The 17,329-nt window shown below is 43.6% G+C and overlaps 1 protein-coding gene and 2 non-coding genes across 3 annotated transcripts in view; all 3 read left to right on the plus strand.

The window, feature by feature from the left end:
* Positions 1-17,329, plus strand: part of SF3B3 (splicing factor 3b subunit 3) — a 29,632-nt gene that overhangs the window by 1,882 nt on the left and 10,421 nt on the right. Inside the window, exons 4-16 of the mRNA XM_071567299.1 lie at positions 1,151-1,323; positions 1,684-1,825; positions 2,783-2,895; positions 3,582-3,719; positions 4,892-4,995; positions 6,175-6,340; positions 6,769-6,864; positions 7,369-7,441; positions 13,098-13,249; positions 13,631-13,786; positions 14,153-14,308; positions 14,985-15,128; positions 16,027-16,149. Coding sequence (XP_071423400.1) covers positions 1,151-1,323; positions 1,684-1,825; positions 2,783-2,895; positions 3,582-3,719; positions 4,892-4,995; positions 6,175-6,340; positions 6,769-6,864; positions 7,369-7,441; positions 13,098-13,249; positions 13,631-13,786; positions 14,153-14,308; positions 14,985-15,128; positions 16,027-16,149 — 1,736 coding nt within the window. The remainder of the gene's footprint in view (positions 1-1,150; positions 1,324-1,683; positions 1,826-2,782; positions 2,896-3,581; positions 3,720-4,891; positions 4,996-6,174; positions 6,341-6,768; positions 6,865-7,368; positions 7,442-13,097; positions 13,250-13,630; positions 13,787-14,152; positions 14,309-14,984; positions 15,129-16,026; positions 16,150-17,329) is intronic.
* Positions 367-448, plus strand: LOC139677741 (small nucleolar RNA SNORD111). Its single transcript, XR_011698922.1, has one exon. It is a non-coding gene; the product is annotated as a small nucleolar RNA SNORD111 (small nucleolar RNA).
* Positions 3,049-3,128, plus strand: LOC139677740 (small nucleolar RNA SNORD111). Its single transcript, XR_011698921.1, has one exon. It is a non-coding gene; the product is annotated as a small nucleolar RNA SNORD111 (small nucleolar RNA).

The following is a 17,329-nucleotide window of genomic DNA, read 5'->3' on the forward strand; positions in this document are numbered from 1 at the left end:
CCTCCCCTCTTCCTCCCCTCTTCCTCCCCTCTTCCTCCCCTCTTCCTCCCCTCTTCCTCCCCTCTTCCTCCCCTCTTCCTCCCCTCTTCCTCCCCTCTTCCTCCCCTCTATTTTGGAGTAAGTGTGATCCAGGTGTAGCTGGAAGTGTTTCCTGGGCAGTTAGTTGGGCTGTGAGGTGTGTCAAGGAGAGTGCAGACATGCAGAATAGTTCCTTGATGCTGATGGAGTTGCATAAGTGAATTCTGATCCTGGGCCCAAACAAGTTGGAAAGAGACCAGCTTGGTTAGACCTGCAGAGAGCCCTGAAGTGTGTGAGAGAAGATGGGATTGCAGTCATTGGTGCTGCAGTGTAGTCAGTCAGGTCCCATGGCCTGAAATGATGTTCTGAGTTCATGTCTCTTCTCTGAGATGTCTCTTGAAGACAGCCAGATGCATTTCTGATCAGGCTTCATGGGTAGAAGGACACTTGAAGAAGTCTTTTTGTTTTGTCAGATTCAGCACAAGGTGTGTTAGTGACTTGGCAGGGTGCTTTGTGCAGTGCTGGTTTCCTGCACAGTGAGATGAAATGGTGGTGGTTTACCAGTGCCACTTTATACTGGTAATAGCAATAAATAATAATTTCTTTTCAAGCCCGGGTTTCCTGCATGAGAAGGTAGCACAGTCACAGTTGTGCCATGATGTTGATATTTAGTGTTTGTGATGTTGTGGGTTCTGTGTGTCAGGCAAGAATGCATTTTCTTAGTTGAAAACTATTGAGGAAAAGTTATCTTGCCAAATGGCTTTAAACAGTGGAACATCTGGGTTGCTTGTTTCCATTTGTTTTTCCTTCCCTGCAGTCTGTCGTCTGTGCTGTGGTGAAATGAGTGAGTAGATCTGCTCACAGCTGTTGTAGATGGAACATTGGTCTGGGTGAATGTAGGTCAGAGGGTCAGTCAGCCCCTTAAAGGGCTGGAATTGTCTTTTGTGCTTGCAGCCTGAGAGATGAGGCATTTACAATTAGTTGGTGGCACAGAGATAAACACCAATGGTGAACTTCAGCTGAAGTAACACTGATACTGTCTTGCCAAGTTGCACCTCGATTTTGGGCTGCAGGTATGGTCAGGTTTGATTGTCAGGGGCTGGGCTTCAGGTGCTGTTGTGCCTTCTTGCAGGTGCCATTGAGAAGCAGAAGTTGGTGTATATCTTGAACAGAGATGCTGCTGCTCGACTCACCATTTCCTCCCCGCTGGAAGCCCACAAGGCCAATACCCTGGTCTACCACGTGGTGGGAGTCGATGTGGGATTTGAAAACCCCATGTTTGCATGTCTGGAAATGGATTATGAGGTGAGAAGAACTTGATCTCTCTCTGAGTTTTGAGTTTTGTCGTTCCCTCTTCTGTTCTCCATCTGTCTGTGGGGAAGAGTGGCTGCTTTTGCTGCCTGAGACAGTTTTCATTTGTCACAAACTTACTGGCTTTTTGTTTTGCCTTCAGTCAGAATGGGCAGTTACCCTCTGTCTTGGTGATTCTTCTTATGCTTGCTATGCAAATGTGCCTGTTTTCCTCTGAACTTCTTTACTGCATCTTCCAGCAAGTTGTGGTTTGGGCTTCATTCTATTGTTACTCAAAACTGTTTCCCCACGCATCAGCTTTATGGCTCCTTTTATTACTTTTCTTGAAAGATGCCTCCATGTGTTCTGTTTTAGGAAGCAGACAATGATCCAACAGGAGAAGCTGCAGCCAACACACAACAGACATTGACATTTTATGAACTGGATTTGGGTTTGAACCACGTTGTTAGGAAATACAGTGAGCCCTTGGAAGAGCACGGCAACTTCCTCATAACAGGTACTGCCCACAGTGTCGTTTTCTCCTGGGTTTACTTGGTTCCCATTCCTCAGGGAAACAGAATCAATATGCCTTACGTCTTAGGATTTATTTTGTTGGTAGGCTGAGCCATTGATAGAAATTAAATGACCTTGGGATCAGGTAATGAATGATGGTTCACACATGGAAATAGGCAGGAATTCATAGAAGGAGCTGTGGTTTGAGAGTGCTCCTGAAATTTGGTAGTAGCAATGCAAAAGGATTTCTGTTCAGGTAATGCATAGGTGCTGTTGTGTTCTCTTGCATGGGATTCCATCAACTAGAGGCAGTAGATGAATTCACAGACTAAAAACCCACTTGTAGGGCTTGGATGGACCTCACACCTTCAGCCTGTGAAGCTGCTGCAGGTTCCTCTCCAAGCACAAAAGATGCTGAGCCAGGAGAGCATCCTTGTATGCTTGCCCTGTCTCATTTCCTGTGTGCAGCTGCCAGGCACCAAGTAATTGGGCTGGATCTGACCATTACTACTGTTTTGATGATATTTTTTGTTAGGCTGGAATCTCAATAGAAGCATTCCATACTGTAAAAAAAAAGGTGTGTCAGAAAACCATCTGATGGATTTTTCTGACAGCAAGCAAACATGCCAGTAACCCAAGGTTTGTGTCTGACAACTTGCAAGTGTGTTGTTCTGAGCTTGTCATGGCTTTCTAGACAAGAATAAGGCAGGAAGGATAAAACTTAAGCAATTTGTCTGAAGCTGCATCATTCATGGTTCCACCTGACCTGTTCTCGTGCTGGCACAGGCAGCTGTGCTCAGTCTTTTGTCCTTGTTTTCAGTAAGAGCAGATTTGTATATCTAAGGTTGTAGAAAGCTCTGGGAACTGCATTGCTTTAAAAAAACCCGAAAGAAATAGTCTGCAGACAGTAAGTCACATCCATGGTAAGGGCTCTTCTCCTAATGCTGTTTTTGTTTTTCAGTTCCTGGTGGTTCTGATGGCCCTAGTGGGGTGCTGATCTGTTCTGAAAACTATATTACTTACAAAAACTTTGGTGACCAGCCTGATATCAGATGCCCAATTCCTAGGAGACGGGTGAGAATTTTTCAAGGTTATGAATGCTTGGAATATGCCTTTCAAGGTTAAGGGCATCAGGTTTTAAAATAAGAAAAAAGGAGTTAAAATGTGTTGGCTTATCGTTTACTTCACTGGGTGCATGTTATCAGGGAGTGAGGATGGAGGTGGGCATAGCCTGAAATGATGAGCTTGGTTCATGTCTCTTCTCTGAGATTCACCCTGGAGATGCTTCAAAGACTCTGATCAGGCAGTGCTGTCAGTGCAGGATAGGAGTTCTTGAGATGATGGGTCATGGGGGCTGTTGTAGATGCAGGTGAGTTCAACAGCTGCTCTGTTGCATCTAAGGCTGCTTCTTCCTGCTTTGGTATTGGGAGTTCTGTGCTTTGGCAGTGCTATGAACACCTGCTCAACACTGACTGTGTGGGCTGCAGCCTTTTCCTCCATGTTTAACTTTGATACGTGAGAGAGTTGCCTGGAGAGGAGAGCAAAAAAGATAGGAGGGATGATGCTTAGGCTGTGTCCCAAAAATGTATTTGCCTCTGGGGCAGAGAGGTGCTGAGGGAGAGGATGTGCTTTGTGTTAAAAGCCTCCTCACCAGCGTCAGCTCTTAAAGTGCTTGTGAAATAGAAATACCTCTGTCAGTGAAATCACATCTGTGCGTGCTGGGTGATTCCACCAATGATATCCACTCTCCTTCTTAACAGAATGACTTGGATGACCCAGAGAGAGGAATGATTTTTGTCTGCTCTGCTACACACAAGACCAAGTCCATGTTCTTCTTCCTGGCCCAGACAGAGCAGGGAGACATCTTCAAAATTACTCTGGAGACTGATGAGGACATGGTAAGCATCACATGAAGGGGTAGCAAAAGCATTCATTGAGAGGAGTCCTTAGTCAATTATCTTGATTCTCTAAAGTGATAAATAGTTAATATTGTGGGTTTAACTGTGTAATGGTACGTATTTTACATGACTTGTAATACAACACCAGTCACAGCTGTGGGTATTACTCAAGCAGAGACACTACACAAGGTTTGCAAAATCCTGTGAGGGTTATACTGCAGTCTCTTGGGTTTATTTTAGATGTTCTGACAGTGGTCCTTTCTTTAGAAGATGTAAAGTGCAGTCCATGAACCTGATGGAGAATATTCCAGAAACTAATTCTAGGGAACTTAGTTTCCCTTGATTGCAGTAGGTACACTCTAGTCTCTTAATAGACTGTTTACATAGTGCAATAAATATTTTTGTAAATTGACATAGCCATCTTGGTACAGCTGGTCTGTGAGTGGAAATAACAGACTTGAAGTCGCTTTCTGCTTCTTGTTTTGGTATTCTGCTATGAAAAGATCTCTGTTGCAGAGAATCAGTTGGGGGTTTTGAGCAAATGTTGAATGTTAGTACCTCGTTCATCTAAACATGTCGAATGTGGTTTAAGGGATGGTTGTGTAGCAGGCATCAGGCCTGCCAGAGTTCAAGGAGTGTTTGGACAACACTCTCAAGCACATGGTGTGATTTTTGTGGTTGTCCTGTGCAGATCCAGGAGTTGGAAGTCAATGATTATGAGTCCTTTCCAACCTGGGGTACTTTGTGATTCTGTGATCTTCAAAGGGCCAAGGATTGTTCTTGGATATTTCAACAGGAGCTGTCGAGACCATCTCAAATGTAGAAATTTGCTCAGGACAGTTATTTTTCACATGTTGGGGCATGGCTCGTGTTCATTGAAGCAATTTTCTTTTCTTTTAGGCAGCTTTGTTTTTGCAGTTTTGTTTTCCAAACTGACTCAGTGTTACAAAAGCCAGCAAGTCTTAGAACAAAACAGGCAGCCTGGCTTACGTGTGTGAAATAGTCTGTTGGATTTTGTGGTTTATAACCTGCTGCTCTAAGCAACTGATGTGGTTAAGCCTGGCTGACTCTGCTTCCTTTCTCTGAATAGAGCTGGGCAGATTTTTTTATTAAGTCACACATGTGGAGCTCTGGTACTTTGTTAGCACAGTCGTGTCTTCATCTGGTTTCAGGTAACCGAGATTCGACTGAAGTACTTTGACACTGTTCCTGTTGCTGCTGCCATGTGTGTACTGAAAACGGGGTTTCTCTTTGTGGCATCTGAATTTGGAAACCAGTGAGTAAACAGTTTTACATCAGTGTTTTCCCCCGAACATGCTGGTTCTGTTCAGGCCTGCAGGCTGACCCTTGAATCCACTGTATGTAGAAAGACAACACCTCTCATTCAATGCCTAAATCAGTGCTTTGTTCACACGGCTCGAGAAGAATAGTTGGATTAGACTGTGACTGAGTGGGGGAATTTTCTTGTTTGAACATAGATTATTAGATTATGTAGTACAGACAATAAAAGATGACTATTGCAGGAGATCTTGAAAGAATTGAGCACTTGCTCCTCATCTAGGCTTCATCACATATCCAGGTGAATTATCCTTTCAGTTAGTTTTGATAGTTTTGAATTTTTGTGTGCTGTGACCAATTCAAAAAGGGTTTCTTATCGGTAACTGTTCTGTTCCTTAATAGATAGATTTTCTTAAAAATATGTTCTTGAGGGCTTTCTCAATTTATGTTTGGGCTTCTGGAATACTTGTGCACATCTTTGAAGATGACTTAAGTGTCTAAGTGGGGGATTCACAGGAGCGGAGATTTAAACTCTTTTTAGTGACTGCATCTACAGTCAGCCACTTGAGGGAGCCCCAGCCAGTTTCCTGGACTGAATCTGCATTCCGAGGAAGCCATATTCAAGCTTTATTAAAACCAGGAAGTAACTGTCTGTCTTTCCTCTTTTGATTTTTTTTTAGCTTCTCTGCAGTTTAACTTAATTTTTATGGTATTTAGGCTTAGAAATTGAATGTGGTTAAAAATGGTAAGGAGAGAATATTCCAATAAAATAGGTAACTGTGGAGTTGCAGTCTTAGCCATTGGCCTTGCTTTTGGCCTCAGCTGTCACTTTGTGCTTTGGCTTTAACAAAAGAATATCTGAAGGGCTCAAGTGCAACAGAAAACACTGAAACTCTGGGATACCTTGCCAGTGACAGCTACAAATGAGAAGGGTTGAATCAGGGAGATTGTGGGGGTGGATTTTATTTATTTGTGAGTTTGGGGCTTTTTTTTTTGCAGGCCTCCCTTTAAACATTTCATCACCAAGACAGTCCTTAAAGCCAAATTTTAATAGCTGTGTAATGTAGGGTGGGATTTCTTTCCTCCCCTCTGCCTGAATATCTGGCTAATTCTTACTTACAGAGCACCGCGTGAGCTTTGCACTGAACATGCTATTGTGCTTTCTTTCCATCTCCAGTTACCTGTACCAGATAGCACACCTGGGGGATGATGATGAGGAGCCAGAGTTTTCTTCTGCCATGCCTCTTGAGGAAGGAGATACCTTCTTTTTTCAGCCACGACCTCTCAAGAACCTGGTGCTGGTGGATGAGTTGGACAGTTTGTCTCCTATTCTGTGTTGTCAGGTATGTTGCCATGGGCAAGCTCCTGTTTACCATGTACATAAGTGGAGAACAACCAAAGCTGTGTTGTTCTGGGTTACCAGAAATACTGCTCTATAGTAAAGACTTGCAGGAAAGCAAAATTGCAAAATTCTCAAACAGCTGTCAAAGACTGGTGCCTGGGCTGTCAGCTTTTGATTTCTGTGGAGATAAATATGTATCTGAGCACAGGGGGTCAGCCAGCAGTTCTGTTCTGCTTCTCTGTTGTGCATCAGACCAGTTCTTTGCAGATAGTTTGGTTAAAACTTGAAGTTACTTCAGTGGCAGCAGATGGTACACCCTATGGCATCTTCACTCTTCTTAGTGTTTGAAGAAAACATTGTTAAAGCAGCAGTGTGATATATAAATTTTCCCTTTGCATGGTTATCATTTGACACTTTTTCTCCACATAGATAGCAGATTTGGCCAATGAAGACACACCCCAATTGTATGTAGCTTGTGGTCGGGGGCCCAGGTCGTCTCTGAGAGTTTTAAGACATGGACTTGAGGTAAGACTTACAGCACTTTAAAAGAACAGCTTGCTAGGTGAGGACAGTTGGAGAAAATCCTTCAAATAAAAGGGGCTGAAATGAAGGGATTCTCATTTTGCTGTAGTCTGGGGAGCAACTTGCTTCTTGGAGAAATAGAAGAAGGGTTGTATTGTTTATTCTTACAGCCTCAAAGGCTTTTTGTTTAGTTAACTCCAACAGTCTGCATTTCATCTCTTCTAAGCTTAAGTGTATTGAACTGGAACATTCCTGCTGCTGGTCTCTGCTGGGGACAGGTGACCTCATGTCAAAGCTGCTCATCCAGAGCTCTGGTGTAGCCGTATTGTTGCTGAATATATTGTACCCTGTAGCACATCTGGCACGGGGTGAGAGCGTCAGAATTGGGAATTGTTGGCTTTCCTGCCCAGTTGTGGGAAAACTTAAGAACTGCTGGTGGTTTGGTTGCTTACTCTAGTAAGCCTGAACATCTGTTTGCAAAAGAACCTTCTTCCTGTTTACTCTTAGGTTTCTGAAATGGCTGTCTCAGAGCTGCCTGGTAACCCCAACGCTGTATGGACTGTGAGGAGACATGTTGAAGGTATGCAGTATTTTCCTAAAACACAGGGAGGTCATGATGGTTTTTCATGTTTTTTGTTTGTTTGTTTTTTTCTTTGTTGTCCAAGAAGATAGGAGAGGTGCTGCATGGTGTTGTGTGCCATCCCCAAAAGTTGTGGTTTGAGTCACTAGCCACCTGCTTGTGTTTAGAAGCCACCCACCCTTGGGTCCTGTAGCATTGCCACACTTTGACAAAGCACCTGCCTGCAGCTGCATCCATCACCCAGTATGCAGTGTCAGCTGCACATCTCCAGCCTGAAGCTGGTGAACTTCTCATCCTTCCACACTTCCCATAAGTTTGTTCTCAAACATCAGGCAACAGTTACACTTTTTGCTGGAACATACTCAAAATTCTTTATGTGTGTGTTGACAACTGTAGTAATCAGCCCTTTGTGAGAAAGTGGGATACAAATTATGGAACAAAGAAGATAAATCAGCAACAATGTGTGTATTTTATTACTTCCTTCTCTGCATATCTGTGAAGAAAAGAGTCTGTTTGCGTTTGGACACGCTTCCTATTCAAAAGCCCAGCAGTGTGTAGAATGCTGCTGATTCCAGGAAGGTGAAGATTGCAGATTGTCAGAATATACTGGATTGGGGGTTTGGTTGTTTTTTCTTTCTTCCTGATCTGAAATAATGGGTTTGCCTTACTAAAGAATAAGTGGAAATGTAGTCCCTTGTCCTGCCTTTCCCTTGAAGGTGAGAACAGAGTTCAGTAGAAACACCTAAAAAGCTTGAAGTGATCTGTTGTAGGTATCTGTTCCGGTGATTATTTCTGAGGCAGTGCTTTGTATAAATCTCACAAAGGTATCTCTGGGTTTATGCACTGGATCTAGAAATGCCAGATTGTTGCATTAGAGACCTTAACCCACTGTGGTGACATGGTATCTTGTATTTAATCAGAGTAGTTTGTCTTCCAGGCAGTAACCCTGTGGGAATTTTAAACATTGCTGTGGGATTTACCTTGCCATGCAAGGCCTGCCATCAATTCCTGTGCTTATGTCCTGAGGTTCATGTATTGCCTAAGCAGCATGGGAGGAACTTTGAGCATAAAGTGCCTTCACGTTCCCCAGAGATAAAAGGAAAGTATTTCCACAGTTCATATTGAAAATACATGCTTTTCTAAACAGGGGCATTCCAGTTTGGTAGAGAGAAACCTTTGCTCCAGCATTATAGAAAAGGAGTTGGTAACATTTGCTCCCTCTGAGGGATGGAGGCTTCTTACATCACCTTACAGTTTTACAACCTTTTCTCTTGGGATTCCAGAGGCTGACTTTGACTTTTCAGGAGCTGGAGGACTATTGCTAATCAGTATGAAACAGACAGATCTCATTGCCTCATCTCTTTTCCACCTTCCAAATGTTCCAGGTTTCAGCATGATCATCACCATGATTTCAGAAAGGCTGGAATCTGTAGCTGCTGAGCCATGCTACTTGAATACAGTTTATATCTATGTGAAACCAATCCTCAAGTTCCAACTCTTTGAATTCAGAAATTATTTTAGTGGATTTTGATCAGAAAGAATGCAGAACATTTTCAGACGAGTATCTCATCTCAAAACTGCCCGAGTGCTCAGTGTGCAGCATCGGGTTGCTGGCTCTGCCTCGGTGCCGCAGTGTGCCTGTGCTGCAAGGCCTCTGTAAGACACATCCAGGTTTGCAGCCTTCAAAGCAAATACTAACCATGGCTGGTACGTGGTGATACTCACTACCAATACCAAGCCTTTTCTTTTCTTCCACAGGTGGCTGGTGGTGGAGGTGCTGATCCCCACAGGTGTGTACCTACTGCTAGGGGCTGCTGTACTGTCCCACAGGTTAACCAGAGAATCCCAACAGCGTGGGGCCACTATGCTAAGCTTTTCAGTAAAGGAATTCTAGAAGCTGGTGTGTAGTTGGAGGTCATTGCCTTTGTAGTTGAGTAGCTGAGGAGTCGAAAGCAGATCCCGTTCCATCGGGTCTCTTCTCCCAGGCACTCAGCAATAGGACAAGGGGGCACGATGGGCTCAAGCTGTGCCAGGGGAAATTTAAGTTGGATATCAGGAAAAAATTCATTCCAGAGAGAGTAATCAGGAATTGGAATGGCCTGCCCAGAGAGGTGGTGGATTCACTGTCCTTGGAGGTTTTAAAACTGAGATTGGCTGTGGCACTGAGTGCCATGATCTGGTAAAGGAACTGGAGTTGGACCAAGGGTTGGACTTGAGGATCTCAGAGGTCTCTTCCAACCCAATCAATTCTATGATTCTATGATCTTGCAGTCTTTGAGGAGCACAATAGTGAACTGTGTTCTTTAGAACAGTCAGTTCTTGCTAAGTCAGATGTGTGTGTTTCAGGGCTGTTTTCAGCTCCCTTGTAGACCAGGGTTTGGCTCCCACCTGCTTCATACAGACTTTAACGAGAAAAAGATCAATTGTGCTTGAAGCACCTGTAGGTGTTGCTGGCCTGGCCATGCCCTGTGGTTACAGGATGCATCTGCCCAGCAGACAGAAGTGGATGGGATTTGCAGCAAACCTTCTCTTGCAGTTGGTTATTGAGGTCTGTGGATCTGTCTGTGTGCTCTGCTGTGCAGATAGATGGGAGCTGGGAGCTGACAGACAGTCAGCGTTCCCTACCTGGCACTCTTGCATGAAAAGCAAGTACAGTGAGTCACTCCTGCAGAGTCACCATGCAGTAGTAAACAGAAGCCAAGGAAAATGTGCTGTCATCTCCTCAGTGCCTGTTGAACTGAGAGTAATTCTGAGCTCTGTCATTGCTCATCAGTTTGTTCACTGAACTCTTAGCTAGTGGTGGCTGTATTTGTATCAGTGTAAATTCAGATGCTGCAGAGCATGAAAAAACTGTATCAGGCCTTCTGGACTGTGTGTAGGAATGGAGTTCTCATGGACTAACTCAAACTGAATCCATGACAAATAAGAAAAAGCACAGTAGTGTAGAGTTCATGGATTGAAATGTCATGTTTTCATAACTGGTCGTGACATGCACGAAACTGCAGAAAACTTGTAATGAATGCATAGGAGAATGAGTCCAGCTGTGGTTCTTCAGAGTCATTAAAATGTCTCTATTACTTGTTGAAAGGAGCTAACTGGAGCAATTAGAACAGTAATAAGCATCTCTGAAGTCTTGTGTCTGCATACAAAATGATGTCTATCTGTTCAAAACTCTGGGGAACCTGATGTTATGCTTGGGATTGTGCAGAGCTGAGTAGGTATCTTTTCATATTAAAATCTATAGATCCTTTCTTTTACTGACTGAGAACACTTCAGTGTGCCCTAGGGATTTAGTCCTCTTAATTTCAACTGGGCTGCTATATTTTCTAAACCAAAATTGTATTGTTTGAATCTAGATGAATGTGTCTTATTCACTGACTTGATTCTGGTAAATCAAACCCTTTATTTCAAAAGCTCCAGCAGAGACACATTAAGCAACACAAGACTTGAAGCAAAAAATGCAGTTGTCACTGTTGTTGACACAGACTTAAAGACATGCTCTAATATAAATGTAAGCCAATGGAAAGAAAGAGCTAAAAAATATTAAGAGGTAGGAATGAGTTTTCGTTTAGAGTAGGACTAAGGGAATTTGCTTTGGTTTCGAATGGGTGTTCTTTGTCCTGTTCCAGATCACATGGTTAAGCCTCCAGCTGGGACACAGTGGTTTGTCATGAGATTTCACAGCCCCCAGGGAGGAAGGCAGCAGCTCTCAAGAAATTTGGAAAGCAACAGTGGTCTTTGAAATGGAATTCTTAGAACATCCTGTCTATGGGATATTTATGAACCAAATGCTTAGCCTGTGAAATGTTAGAATCTCCATTTAAAGTGATCAAGGAATTTTTGTTGACTTACAGTGTTGAAAAAGTCAGGTTTGTAGGAGAAGCTGCTGTTCAGTATAGAAGATAACCTGTGTGGGACTGTAAGTCTTGCTGATCTCTAACCATTGCCTGTTAATGTTGGAGGAATTCTCCTGTTAAGCCAGGTGTTTAAGTAGTTGGCATTACTAATTGAGTTCTGTGTGCAGGTTCAGTTCTTGTTTTCTCATTTCCCTAAGTGGACCTGTTCCTGTTTGCGGGTTTTAGAGCTTGTTGGAGGTCACAGGCTGTGGCCACTTAATAGAGCAGTAACAGTTTCTGCCACAGACCGCTGCTGGAATTGCTTTAGTTACACAGAGCTCTTCCGTTTGAGCAGAGCCATGGTCTGCATACCAGATGTTGGAGGAAAGAGTAATGAAGGTTTTTTTCCATTTGCATATTTTCAGATGTATGTAAGAACTATTTGTTATAAACGTGACACAGCAGGTTTGGCAATGCTTCCTTCTAAACAGGGTGGATAAGGAAAGGATCAGTTCCTGAAGTATTTCTTTTTGTTAACTTCAGGTTCTTTAAGCTGCTGCATGGTATTTGTTGGCATCCTGTTTCCATCCCAGTGAGAGTTCTCTGTTTTCTTTTTTATTAGAGTCATTAGCCACTTCTCCAGGTCTCCCACATTTGAAAATTACTGAGAATTTCTGTTCAAGGGCAGAAACTGACAGCTCTCTTTTACACCCTCACTTCCACTGGTTGTACTGTGGTGCCCAGGTCTGAGCTGGATTGAGTTGGGTTAACATGAGGAATTTTCTTTTTAAGAAACAGCACTTGCATGACAACAGCAGAATTAGAGTTGCTTCTCTGAGGCAATCTTAGTTCTCTTCCAAGGTTCCTGGCTCCATTTCCCTACAGACTTCATTGTTTCTGTTGCTTTGTTATTCTTTTTTAATGAGACTCCCCTTCTTAAGGCCTGTTGCTTTCTCCAGAATGAAAACATTAGTAAACTGGGACATTACCTTCACCCAGTCCTACTACCCTTGTTTCCTGCAAAGTTTCTCTATTTCCAAATGAGCTCTTAAGCTTATTTTGATTAGCGTAGCTCTTCCACATCCAAGCTACAAGACTCTCCCAAGCTGTTTCCATTGGGAGAAGTCAGTACTGGAGTTAATAGTTGCAATACTGTCACTCACTGCAGTAGAACTAAAGGTCAATGTGTGCTCTTATCTTAAAAATGTGATTGTTTCTCATCCCAGGAGACTGTACCCATGTCAGTGTGAATGTAAGCCATTTGAGCTTCTGGAGGAGGCTAGAGCAGGCTGTACCCTGAGCTCCTCTGCTGTAATGCACCCTAATTGTTCTCTGCAGCCTTTTATTTTTGTGGCTACTAGGTAGACTGTGGTCCTGCAGCCTCCTGTGTGCAGCATCCATGCTGTGGTTTCTGCAGATGGGTTCCATATGTTCAGGTTTTTCAAGTAGAGTGTTTCATTTGACTTCGTTGGGTGTTAAATCTGGATTCAGCTCCACGTGTGATGTGGGGCAAGTGTCTTAAAGGCTTCTAGACTATGTGTGATCTTAGAAAAAAGTGAGCAGGAATCTTTTTTCCAGAATCCATGACCCTGGGTCATGGTTTGACCCCTGGCTTGATCATGCATTGTTTAGAGTCGAGCAGTGGCTGGCTTTTGGACAGCGTGTCCTAGAGCGAACTTGTGCAATACTGTCAGCAGCTGTAATTACCACAGCAATTCTGCTGAAGAGTAACTGCTAGACATGTGTCAGACTGCAGATTGTGTTGGGAAGCCTTGCATTTATTTAACCAGCACCCTTTTTTCCCTGTCTCCCTTGACCAGATGAATTTGATGCCTACATCATCGTGTCCTTCGTAAATGCCACACTGGTGCTCTCTATTGGAGAGACTGTAGAAGAAGTGACTGACTCTGGATTCCTGGGTACTACACCCACCTTGTCCTGCTCTCTTCTTGGTGATGATGCTTTGGTACAGGTAATGGAAAGCTGCTTCTGACATGTCTACTTATGTCTGCCACTCTCTGCTGCTTAGATGTGGTTTCTACAGCAGCACAACATTTGTCTGAAGGTGTGGATTGGCAGAGAATGATGCTTGTTGAGTCTTTCCCTTTTTATACCTTTCAAAGTGAAACTGGACCTGCTGAAGATGGTCCTAATGTTCAGTATTTACTTGCTCTGTTTGAAAGATGCAATGCTTCCAGCTGGCATTCAGCTGGTTCAGCCTGGTAGATAGCTGATGGATCACTGCTGCCAGAGCAGTGCATGCCTTTGGCTTTTGCTGAGCCAGAACCAGCCGTGAAATTGGAGTTGTGAAGGGGTGGTAAATACAGAATTGATGTGACCTTTTTCCCTTCAGGTTTATCCAGATGGAATCCGGCACATCCGGGCAGATAAGAGAGTAAATGAATGGAAGACACCAGGGAAGAAAACCATTGTAAAATGTGCTGTGAACCAGAGACAAGTAGTGATAGCACTGACTGGAGGAGAACTGGTTTACTTTGAGATGGACCCGGTATGTGTATTGTGAATGAGTTTGGAAGAGTGAGTCAGAGTATGGGGCATGCCAGAGATGGATCCTTGATAACATCTGCAGAAAAGGATTCAGTAGTGAAGCATCATCTGGCATGGGTAGATCAAAATCCTGCATCTCTTGACTCTGTCTCTCTGAGATTATTTAATTGCTGGCTAAAGTCTGAAGTTCGTAACTGAGGCTGAAAATTGTGTATTTATACTCCCACTCTTCTGGCTTTTCCAATTGTAGCTGAAATAAGTCTCCAAAGAAATTGTTTAAAAATTGTTACATTGTTTATATAATGAATCCAAAGCATCATATTAAAAACAAAGAGCCTCATTAATAAGTCATATGTTTCTTTCTCAGTCAGGACAGCTGAATGAGTACACAGAGAGAAAGGAGATGTCAGCTGACGTCGTTTGCATGAGCCTGGCCAATGTTCCCCCTGGGGAGCAGCGCTCCCGGTTCCTTGCTGTTGGGTTGGTGGACAACACTGTCAGAATTATTTCCCTTGACCCTTCGGTGAGTAGGTGTGCTGTTCCTGCCCTCTGTTGGCTTGAAGTGTTCAGAAAGATACTCCAGAGGTGGGCTGTGTCCATCCAAACTGTCTTCTTGTATTCAGGTGGATGACTATGAATGGATAGCTTGCATGGCTTTTGTCTGCTGGTTGGGAGGAAATACGGCCCTTGATCCTTCCTTAGAACACATACCCTTAGTCTCACCCATGCCTGGAGGGTTCATCTGATGATCAAAACCATTACAGACACAAAAGCATTTTCTTCTATTTCTTTCTATTCTGGGTGGGGTTTTTTGTTGGGGTTTCCACCCATCTTCTTGTTTGCACCTGTACTAAAAGTAGACTCATTTTTCAAGCAAGTCAGCAGCAAACCAGCCTTACCATTCCTCTACCTGCAACAGATGTGTGTTCATAAAATGGCTACAGTAACCTAAATTCTGCTCGGATCACTCCATTCTAAATAGCTACAAACTGTGCTAGAACAGTTTGGAAGGATCCAGTTTATCTTCTCTAAAGCCCAGACTGCCACTCCTGCTTGCCAAAATCCACAGAAACCAGCATATATTGTGACTTTTTCTGTGCAGGGCACTTCATGGAGATTTAAAAGGGCATCTTGAAGCTCCACAGATGGAGCTTGGACCCCTTTGTGCCGTGCCAAGCCTTCCCTTCTGTGTCCCACAGGATTGCCTCCAGCCGCTGAGCATGCAGGCGCTCCCTGCGCAGCCCGAGTCGCTGTGCATCGTGGAGATGGGTGGCACAGAGAAGCAGGATGAGCTGGGGGAGAGAGGATCCATTGGCTTTCTGTACCTGAACATTGGACTGCAGGTGAGAGATGCCCACCTGGTTTTGACAGGCATATCATGAGGAGTTTTTTGCTTGAAAGGTGGATTTTTAAAGTTTCCTTGTCATTGTGTAGCACAACACAAAGCCTGACTGTTTCCTCCTTGCTTAACAGCCATGACTGGGGCATGCACTGTGTCATAGTAGAGGTGCAAGTTTCCCCATACATTCCTAGAGTTAAGACAAGTCAAAAGACAGTATGTTGTTCCAGATTCCATGTAGGACAAGCTGTACTTTTCCCCTTCAAGAAAGAGGGCATGTTCTAAAAAATATTTCTGGGTGAAATGTTGAGCAGCTCTTCAGAAACTGCCCGTAGGGCAGAGTATCAAAGAAGTAACTGCCCACAGTATTTGCTCTAATAACTGCTGTGATAGAGCTTTTTGTTACATCCAGTACCGACTCTGTGATCTTTGACCAAAAAATGTTTTGACAATTCAACATGTGGTAAAAATAATCAGCACAGTCTGGGTTCTTTCACATGCCTCAAGTTTGATGTCAGAATGCAAGCTCTTTTTAAGTAGCATAAATTTTTGAGTAAATCCTTCGTACCAGGAGGGATTGGGATCTGGAATTGGCCCTCAGGTTTTAACAACTTACATGATGTACTGAAGTCCTTGGTCTGTTTTTTAGTTTTGGAGGGTGGAGGGTGCATGTGTGTTTGTTTTACAGTTATTCCTTTCTGCCCTGTAGAACTGTGCAGGAGCTGTGCTTTTTTTAATATTAAGAGCCAACCTAGAGCATGGCTGTAGGAGAGAGTTGTCCCAACAGCTAGGAAAACAAACACCTAATTCTTCAGAAACTGCCTCGCTGTTTTGAATTATGTCTGTAGTTAGTTTTTCTTACCTGTAGTCTTGATCTAACTTTTTGATTTTCTGCTGTCAAGAACGGTGTGTTGCTGCGGACGGTCCTGGATCCCGTCACTGGCGACCTGTCTGACACCAGGACCAGGTACCTCGGCTCGCGGCCGGTCAAACTCTTCCGTGTCCGAATGCAAGGCCAGGAGGCGGTAAGTGAGGAGAGCTCTTGGATGGGTGCAGATCCAATCCCCAGCCACTGCATCCTGGTTTTCCTTGTGGGTGGGCAGGGTGGAGAAGCATCCTTGTAGCACAGCAGGACCCTCTGGGTAAGGGTGGGAAGTAGAATGACTTCATTATGGAGCTGTCTGGCTTGGAGATTTCTCTTTCACAAACAGTCTTGTTCTTGTTGGTATTCCCATTACTGCTTAGAAAGTGATGTGTAGTGCTGCCTTGCCTTCTCTCAACTTGTCTGACCCATAGGCTGTGTTTGCAGCATGTTTGCAGAGCTCTGAGCGCATTTTTGGGCTTAAAGACCCCAAAAAAACTCATTTTGCCTGCCTAAGTGCACAGAGAGACAAAGAGAGCCCCATGCAGAAGTCTTACCCTGGAGTCCTTGATGCAGTGAATGATTCTCTCCTTGCATGCTGGAAATGGTTCAGCCAGGGGGTGGACAGTTGCCATGCATGGTTCAAGGAAAATATTTGCATAATTTGGCACGGAAGGAAGAATGTGTTTCATCAAAAGTGCCATTTCCAGCCATTCTGATGTGGCACTGGGGAAATGAGCCACCCCCTGCTTGAATCATTTTTGGATGACACCTTCAGAGTTGAGAAATCTTGCTGATCAGCGTAGGGGGCTGGATTTGGGAATTTAACCTCTGCTGTAGCATTAAGGTGCACTGGGTGAATCTCTTCAACTCGCTTCTGCCAAGCTGTAACCTGGAGATGAGGAGCTTTGCAGCTCTAGCAGAGAATGCTTTTAGAATAGCTGGGTGCTTTTCTACTTCGAGACTAGATGTTGTCACTTGGGTAGAAATTAAGGTTGTACTGAAATTGATTTAGCCAAATGTATAAAACTGGAGAGTTTGGAAGTCCATCTGCTTCCTTTGTTTCACTTAACTTGATTGAAAATGGGCTTCTGATAATTTTAAGTAAACTGCACTGAAAGTGCTACAGCATTTGAATTGTGATGGAGCAGTAAATAGTTAAAAAGACATGTGCCCATTAGAACAGGATACTGTTTTAAAAAAGGAGATATGACAGTATTGCTGATCTTGGCTTTTATAGATAAATAGTATGATTGTGCCTCTGTTTGAGTATTCACTGTCTTGATAGTGTTTTAAAGTTCCTTTTCATGCCATATGCAATTTCCAGATAGAACTATCCCTTG

This window comes from Pithys albifrons, chromosome 12 (genome assembly GCF_047495875.1).
Source record: "Pithys albifrons albifrons isolate INPA30051 chromosome 12, PitAlb_v1, whole genome shotgun sequence".
In the NCBI taxonomy this organism is placed as follows: Eukaryota; Metazoa; Chordata; class Aves; order Passeriformes; family Thamnophilidae; genus Pithys; species Pithys albifrons.